We start from the raw sequence: 8,608 nt of genomic DNA, 5'->3' as shown, positions 1-8,608 counted from the left end.
ATGGGCCAAGATAATATGGAATTTGACTGCTGAAAAAAGGGATCCATCGCTGCGACAATGTTGACTGGAAGCCCAATCAAGGGCTTTGAATTATCGTCATTTTACTACGGCTAAACTACTTGACAAATTATTATTCAATAAATGTTATATATAGATTATATTTAGGTGATTGATTTAGTTATAGTATTTTTTTGTGTAATAATATTTCAATCCTATAAATAGAGGTGTGTGATTGAAATAAGATACAATTGATTTCACTATCTTCTCGTTATTACATTATTATCTCATCTAATTCTCTTCTCTCTTTTATCTAATAAATTTATAACACTAAACTAATTGTTATTTTTATTCTCTTAATTAATTTTGAGTAACACTCCTGTGCAACGGTCTCATTCGTGAGACGGGTCAACCCTATCCATATTTATAATAATAAGTAATACTTTTGACATAAAATGTAATACTTTTTAATGGATAACCCATATAAGAGACCCGTCACACGAATATGACCCGTGCAACGGTTGCATACAAGTGTTTGCCATTAATTTTTGGTTCAAGAATTGAAAACCGAACCAAATTTAATGGGTTTGGTTTTCGGCTTAGCCAAATTTCTATTTTTATTTTTTATTCATTGATATTTATAATTAACAAAAATAAATAACAAAATAAAAATTATTTTAAAATAAAAAGAGGTTTTTGATTCGGCTAGCCGTGCTAAAATAACGAACTGAATCGAAAATCTGAAAACTAAAAACCAAATCGAATTAATAGTTCGCTCTTCGTTTCAAACTGAATTTTCAGTTTCATTTCAACTAAGACAGTTAACAAATATGTAAATACCCTACTTTATGTTTTGTTTTCGGTTTCTCCAAATCAAGTGTTTTTGCTTGTTTTTAATTTTTTTTTTATCTCATGTATTTTTACTTCTTTCTATCGTAACTAAAAACACTTGACCACTAATTTAAAAAAAAAACCTTAACCTCTTGTAATTACATTATTAGATATTATTCTATAAAATAAACATGGATACTACCATCATCATTATTTTTTAAAGAAATATTTCTTTATCAAATTTATCGTTAACATATTTCAGTAAATCATCTTAAAAACAAATAAATAACAAATATAAATTGGATATTGTGTCAGAATATTTAATTAAAATCAATTTTAAAAGGCTTTTTTGAATTGGATTTAAATTCACATGATCGTTTTGGGTTTCTTGCATGTGGTAAATGATTAGGAAAAGCGCCACATCAAAAAGCTCCATCTGCCACCAAAGTTCTTCCTTATGGCGCCACTGCGCAAATCTCCAAGCTCTGAAGCAGATTCACGCTCGCATGATCGTTAATGGTTTTAACTCCGATCGCTCTGCGCTCCGAGAACTAATTTTTGCCGCAGCTGTTGCTGTTCAATATACTATCCAATATGCCCACCAGATGTTCGCTCAAATTTCTGAACCAGACCTGTTTACGTGGAACACTTTGCTCCGGGGTTCAGCCCAGAGCTCTAAACCTCAGCTGGCAATTTCGCTTTATGCCCAGATGGAGAAACTTCGAGTGCAACCTGATCATTACACTTTTCCTTTCGTACTCAAGGCGTGCACCAGACTTTCTTGGATTGGCGTAGGTTGTGCAATGCATGGAAAAGTAACAAAACACGGATTTGAGTGGAATAAGTTTGCCCGGAATACACTTATTTACTTTCATTCAAATTGTGGGGAAATAAGGATTGCAAGAGCGCTGTTCGATGGCTCGGCGAAGAGGGATGTCGTGGCTTGGTCTGCTTTGACTGCGGGGTATGCCAGGAAAGGGGAGTTGCATATGGCAAGGCGGCTGTTTGATGAAATGCCGGTGAAGGACTTGGTTTCTTGGAATGTGATGATCACAGGGTATGTGAAGCAAGGTGAGATGGAGTGTGCAAGGGAATTGTTTGATGTCGTTCCTAAAAGAGACGTTGTTACATGGAATGCAATGCTTTCAGGTTATGTAGAAAGTGGGAAGCACGAAAATGCATTGGTGATGTACGAGGAGATGAGGAGCGCTGGGGAGAGTCCAGATGAAGTGACAATATTGAGTCTTTTGTCCGCGTGTACAAATCTAGGAGCATTGGATGTTGGAAAGAAGTTACATAGCTCCATTTTGGAGATGGGCGATGGAGTCTTGAGTGTTTTTCTCGGTAATTCTCTCATTGACATGTATGCCAAGTGTGGAAGCATGGAGAAGGCACTTGATGTATTTCAATGTATGAGAGATAGGGATGTTTCTACATGGAACTCTATAATCGTAGGATTGGCTTTTACTGGTTTTATGGACAAATCCATTTCTCTTTTCGAGGAGATGAGAAAGACAAAGTTTGAGCCCAACGAGATTACTTTTATTGGGGTGCTGATCGCTTGTAGTCATGCTGGACGAATTGATGACGGTCGTGCATACTTCAATATGATGAAAGATATATATCACATACAGCCAAATGCTAAGCATTATGGTTGCATGGTAGATTTGCTTGGGCGGGTCGGGTTGTTGAATGAAGCATTTGAATTTATTAACACAATGGAGAGTGAACCAAATGGTATTATTTGGAGGACACTACTAGGAGCTTGTAGAATACATGGTAATGTAGAGCTTGGGAAACATGCTTGTGCGCAGCTACTCAGATTAAGAAAGGACGAAAGTGGTGATTATGTGTTACTGTCTAATATGTATGCTTCAGGTGGGGAGTGGAGTGGAGTTGAAAATGTGAGAAATTTGATGGACTCAAGAGGGGTGAAGAAAGAACGCGGTTTTAGTTTAGTTGAAAAGAAAAATGATGAGCTCCTTCATTTTTCAGTTTCCTGAGAAAGATCTTGGCTTTTATTGATGGATGCTGAGGTTTATATCTGTTTGGTATGCCAATTACTTCAATTGATCCATATCTTAGTATCATAAAGCTCATTTGATGCGAGTACATTGACTGGATGAATAAATGACAATCAGTATGGAGTACATAAAAATACTTTTTTGAAAAGTGGTGTACAAAAGTAGAACTACACCGAAATCCATATAAAAAAAATTAAAGCATGTAAAATCAAAGACAAGGTTGTATCTTTCTGAATAAACGAACAATAAGAACACACTCAGCGCTTGGTTTGAGTGTATAAATTTCTCCAGCAGCATCAAATTTTAGAGAGGGTAACAGCTGACAATGATGTCAACAGCATAAGCACAAGAATTGCTAAGAAGGATCCCACTAAAGCGCCAGACACTCGCTCACAGAAGGCGTTGTACTCTTGGCAGATAGCGAACCAGTTGACCTGAGGATTGCCGTTATGAGCCAAATACACGATGGCTGTTGCTGCAGATGCCCCAGAAATCAAAAGAGCCAGTATTACCTACAAGAAGTTGCAATTTGCATCAGTTGGTCTACTCTCATGAGAAAGACAATATTCATGGTAATCCCAAAATAAGATTTATCCGTGATTGTATATTTGATACATTACCATGTCAAGTATGATTAACACTGCCCTGGTTACTTTTGCACCAGTCTTCAGAATGTGGAATATGGATAGCATGAGCGAAAGGACCAGGTATGCACTTGTTATTGCATTTGCAACCACGAAAAACCTGTGGCACATAACACATATAACCTATTCAACATATTGTAAAAGTCATGGAATGCACCTTTCAGTGATATGGTTTAAATGACTTACGTAAATGTCGGAAGATTGGTGTACGCTGCCGAGAACTGAAGGAACCCAGAGAAATGTGGAAGAGTTTGACCAGTTCGTCCCACGGCAATGGCGCTGCTCAAGGTACCAATCATAGCGAATATTCTCATAATCAAATCGAGTATTGCCTTTCCTCTACCGTTGGCAGCTTTCGGAGCATCGCCATTCTTGGGCGTCTCACCGGTTTCTTGTGCTGGTGCACTTTCCTTCTCTTTCTTGGCCATGTTTGCTCCTTACCCTTCTGGTTTCAAAGTATGTATTTTGAATTCAATATTGTTGGTTGAGGAAGATTGTATGTTAGCATGGGAATTTATAGATGATTAGTTTGAGTACGTAGTTTGTGCAAGTTTCCACGATGCAAATCAGTCAAATAATGTTTGGCATTGTGGGTTTTGAACAATGTTTGGTTTTGAATTGAAGATCGCAGAGTGTCATCTTGCCTACTATTTCATGAAGTGAGTTCTCAAGTGCTCTGGTCTCTAACTTGTAAATTATATATTAAATGATCCACTATAACTTTTTCTACCTTAATATGCGAGTTTGGTCAGTACTTTTTCAAGAAAGACTTCTCCCTTTGTAACATTTATTTTCCATTCAACAGTTGACCAAATATCAAAATTGACTTGGATATTGGGGTTCTGCCATATTATTTTGTTATTGTTTGACCCCATGAGACTTCTCAAATCACGCAACTCTTGCTCAGTTTTGTTATTTTTGCACCAATTATCACCCATTTGCTGTGCATCGTATTTCTTACGTGTTTCCATTAAATTGTATGTATATTGTAATATTATTTATACTTTATGTTTTTATGGAAAATTGAAAATTAACTCAATAACCACATTTCAGAAACTGTTCATGTGCGTTATTTTCCATAGTTAAAGCTGAATTTAAGTAAATGATAAAATATTTTAGAATAACAAATATATTATAAATTTACCGTACGTGGAACAATATATTACGCTGGTGGTTTTTCGGTATATCGTACAACAAATATTGGTATGAAAAAAATTCATAACGATATCGATACGGCGATATCGAAATTCTGAAATTTTGGTACGAAAAAAATCAATATTAATATCGTATAGATATCGAAAAAAAATTTGATATATCGAAAATATGTCAGTATATCGAAATAATTTTGATGCAATATACCGAAAATTTGGTATTTTGGTACGGTATGTTAGCCCGACGCACATGTGCTTCCACTGTTGGTATTATTTATACTAGTAATTATAAAAAACGGGAAGATTGAAAAAAGGTTTTGATTCGGTTAAAACGTGAGAAAACAGTCAACGTAACAGGCTCACTACTATATTAAGCACCAAAAAAAAAAACATGATTAAGTATAAGGTTTTTATATATTAAATATAAATATCTGATTATATATCTTTTAAAAAAAAACCTAAAAACACCTAAATATTCTTTAGTGGTTATTCTTGGGAGTAAAAGAATTTCTAAAATTTATACATTTATTTTTAAATTTTCTATGTTTATGTATCTTTAATATATTGATTTCTTTGATATAATTAAAAGTATAATAAACTAAACACTATATTTCAAATTGAATCTTGTACTAAGCTCGTTTAAACAGGTGAAACTTGAAATTTGACGTTGACGCTCCATCATATTTAGCGCGTTATAGAACCTTCGTTACATTAAATTGTATGTATTTTGTAATATTATATAATTTAATTCATTTAAACAATCCAAGAAACACGACCCGAGTTTCGTCATTACAAATAATAAAACCTTTATCGCGAAAAAAAGAACCTTTAAATATCGGGCCCAATAAGCTTTTGCGGCTACAAACAGGTTCTGTGCTTTACCCCAATTTGGCACTTTCAGCCCAACAGGCTTCTATTGTATCATTTGTTGAAACGAAGCTTTAATCCAAGAGTTTATATGAGTTAATTAGGATTAAGTCCCCATTCTATAAGTTTTATTACCATTCAGTTCCTGTCATAAATTTTATTTTTTTGCATTCCCTAATTCAGCAAAAAGTTTGTTTTTACTCCCTGGGCCCACAAAGTATTTTCGAAGTAAAAAATAGGTATAAAAATTTGAAAATCAGGTACAAATATATGAAATTTCAGTATCAGCTATTTCAAATCTGGTATAAAAACAAGTGTTCTTGGTATACAATTTTTTGTGTTATGTTTCATCTATCTAAAACCAAAAATATAAATCATGATTTTATACTCAATTTGAGGCAGTTGATGCCATAAATATATAAATAAATACTCAAATTAAATATTTTTGTACTCAAATTTCTTAAATTAGTACACATAAAATTGTTAATTTTCTTGATTATCGAAATACTAAAGTATGTACTGGTTAATAATTAACATGTGCTTTAATATAAGTATTTTGTACATAAACATGTATGTACAACATGCTTTTGATGTTAAGAAATTTGTTCCAATATTATACTCAAAATCTTAATTTTTGTCTCAGATCTAAAAGTGATAATACTCGAATATCTTATATTAGTACCATATATTTAACATTTTATATCAATTTTTATACATAAAAAGAAATGTGGGATCAGAGAGTCAAAACAAAAATTTATGACACATGGACTGAATCTTAAGTGGATATTGAATTTAGAGACTGAATCCCAAGTACCCCTTTATCCAATCCAAAGCTACGACTTCTGGAGCAGATGATACACGCGGACACTGTCGGAGTTCTGTTCACAATGTCGGGAATTCAGGATCAACATTTTGTCGAATGTTTTTGGTTATTAAAAATGGAAATCCGCAACTATTAATTTTAGACATATAATAGGTAAATTATGCTAGCAAATAAACCAAACTGACATGTGTAACAAACTCTTCGGCACTACTATATGTGACAAACTCGTTAGATAAAATATTGACAAAAGAAATCGAACTCTCAGAATTGATCAAACACTTGCTACTTCCTCTCTTTTACTATACTATTGTTTGGTCTCGAAAGGGATGGCTAGAAGCCTAGAGCTCTTTTTTTCAAGGGTACAAAATTTAGTTTAAAATTATATATTATATATAAATTTAGGATGAAAATTTTAATATAAAAATGTAAATAAATTTTACTCATAAGTTATATCGCACACTTGCAATTCTCATCAACCAATTTATTCCCAAAAAAAAAAAAAAGAAAGGAAAAACAGCTAAATTTTAAAGTAACTAATTAATCAGAACAAATACTCATATGTAGTGTGTTTAAAGAATTGGGCAAGAGCAGGTTCTTGCCCGATTCTTTTTTGGGCAAGACTTGTGGAGGGTTGCTCTAAAAAAAAGACGAAAACATGAATAGATTGATTAAGTTTTCATTGATGCAAAATAAAGATTCCTAACCAAGGTTGCAGACATATGCCAATCAAGCCCTAAAATCCCCGAAACGACTTCATTTACTGTGAATCTGCTCCAATTGTTATTTTATTTACTGGATTTGCCTAGCAAACCTTATGTCACGGATGTAACTATCGCATATTATGTCTATCGTTAATGTTAATCATTAAATTGACAGAGGTACTAAATCAATCAAAATTTGTAAATGTTTATGATTGCCAAAACATTTGGGATCAATTATTTGAGACTTAACTGAGTCTATCCCCCGATTTTTCCTATTTAAAAGAAAATCAATATCAGACATTTCAAATTTTGTTGATTCAAGAACATCGATGTAAAATTTTAAAATTGTACGTGCTACTTTAAAATCATCAATTTAAAACCGAAATTATGTTACCAACAACGAGTCCCTCGTCATTTTCCGAAGTACGTGTTAGTCGCACTTGCGTGTTGACTGTGGGTCTCCCGAAACTCCTTTCACGATAAGGACTCATTTGATTTAGAAAAATTTTGTGGAAGTCAACTCTTTTTATGTCAGCCGATTAAAGGAACCTATGGATTATAATGTGTAGACCAAATTAGATAAATGTGAATGTCATTAGGCAACCACTAACGAATGGAACACTCGTAATTTAGAATTTAGATAGTTTTGGGATTTATTTTTTATTTTTTAATAAACCACATTGTATAAACTTATTTTGACTATACGGGCCCTAATTTTTTTTTCTACATGCATGATTTATGAGAAAATTTCATCCTTTTATGGTTGTTTCCTTCTCAAATGATGATTTAGACTTCGACTTCGTTTTCACTTTTTGGGATATATTATGTAATATTTTGTAGTTGATGAAAATTTTGATCACTAAGGTCAAGTGGAAGAGTGCATAACTTCTCCGAAATTGATAGGGACTTTTCATTATCATTATTTCGTAAAAAGAGAGATCACCCAATTTACAAGTTACGATTTGAAAACGAAATGAATAACTAAAATATCAGGTGTAACATTCATTTTGTAAAATTTCTCTTTTTAACATTTTGAGATGGAAATATTTCATTTTCCTATATTAAGTTTTATGTAGGGTCGAGACCGGCTTGTAGTTCAATTGGTCTCACATGTTCGTCGATTGGCATATTTGTAACATTTTGAGATGAAAGATTTCATTTCCCTATATTAAGTTTTATGTAGGGTCAAGACCGGCTTGTAGCTCAATTTGTCTCACATGTTCGTCAATTGACGTAAACTCGAGTTCGAGTCCTCACCTCCCCTTTATATCCAAAAAAAAAAATTGTTTTATTTAGGGTCATCGACAATGCAAACTCTCCAATGACCACATACATACATGATACAACAAAATATAAATTTCAAGCTTTATCCTGCCACCGTCGTGATAGATTTACAAACTCTTAACAAATAAAGTACTTGGATAACAATATAAAAATATGTATATATATATATGATACACCGGAAGTTTTTTTGTGTAAAAAAATTCTGTTTATTTTTTTTAAAAAAGTAATAATAATAATAATAATAATAATAATAATAATAATAATAATAATAATAATAATAATAAGC

The 8,608-nt window shown here is 33.0% G+C and overlaps 2 protein-coding genes and 1 long non-coding RNA gene across 3 annotated transcripts; 2 read left to right on the top strand and 1 right to left on the bottom strand.

Annotated features, from left to right (window-relative positions):
* The first annotated feature begins 1,195 nt into the window (after positions 1 to 1,195).
* On the top strand, positions 1,196 to 2,831 carry LOC140881924 (pentatricopeptide repeat-containing protein At5g15300). The gene has a single exon (XM_073287606.1). It carries the CDS (start codon positions 1,230 to 1,232, stop codon positions 2,829 to 2,831), a length of 1,602 nt encoding a protein of 533 aa, XP_073143707.1. The 5' UTR covers positions 1,196 to 1,229.
* Positions 2,832 to 2,943: 112 nt separating this feature from the next.
* Positions 2,944 to 4,153, bottom strand: LOC140881925 (casparian strip membrane protein 1-like). The gene is made up of 3 exons (XM_073287607.1): positions 3,683 to 4,153; positions 3,473 to 3,596; positions 2,944 to 3,364 (listed from the first exon to the last, which is right to left on the bottom strand). Exons 1-3 carry the CDS (start codon positions 3,922 to 3,924, stop codon positions 3,149 to 3,151), a joined length of 582 nt encoding a protein of 193 aa, XP_073143708.1. The 5' UTR covers positions 3,925 to 4,153; the 3' UTR covers positions 2,944 to 3,148.
* Positions 3,290 to 3,777, top strand: LOC140881926 (uncharacterized). Its single transcript, XR_012150084.1, has 3 exons — positions 3,290 to 3,424; positions 3,517 to 3,559; positions 3,661 to 3,777. It is a non-coding gene; the product is annotated as an uncharacterized lncRNA (long non-coding RNA).
* Positions 4,154 to 8,608: the final 4,455 nt, after the last annotated feature.

Source organism: Henckelia pumila, chromosome 2, assembly GCF_033568475.1.
Source record: "Henckelia pumila isolate YLH828 chromosome 2, ASM3356847v2, whole genome shotgun sequence".
In the NCBI taxonomy this organism is placed as follows: domain Eukaryota; kingdom Viridiplantae; phylum Streptophyta; class Magnoliopsida; order Lamiales; family Gesneriaceae; genus Henckelia; species Henckelia pumila.
This window is presented reverse-complemented; position numbering and strand designations above follow the sequence as displayed.

Excerpts from the sequence above, each read along its gene's own strand:
- LOC140881925 (XM_073287607.1), bottom strand. The coding sequence starts at position 3,924 with ATGGCCAAGAAAGAGAAGGAAAGTGCACCAGCACAAGAAACCGGTGAG. Across the intron at positions 3,597-3,682 it reads ACCAATCTTCCGACATTTAC|GTTTTTCGTGGTTGCAAATG; the intron begins GTAAGTCATTTA and ends TATGTGCCACAG. Across the intron at positions 3,365-3,472 it reads TGTTAATCATACTTGACATG|GTAATACTGGCTCTTTTGAT; the intron begins GTAATGTATCAA and ends AACTTCTTGTAG.
- LOC140881924 (XM_073287606.1), top strand. The coding sequence starts at position 1,230 with ATGATTAGGAAAAGCGCCACATCAAAAAGCTCCATCTGCCACCAAAGT.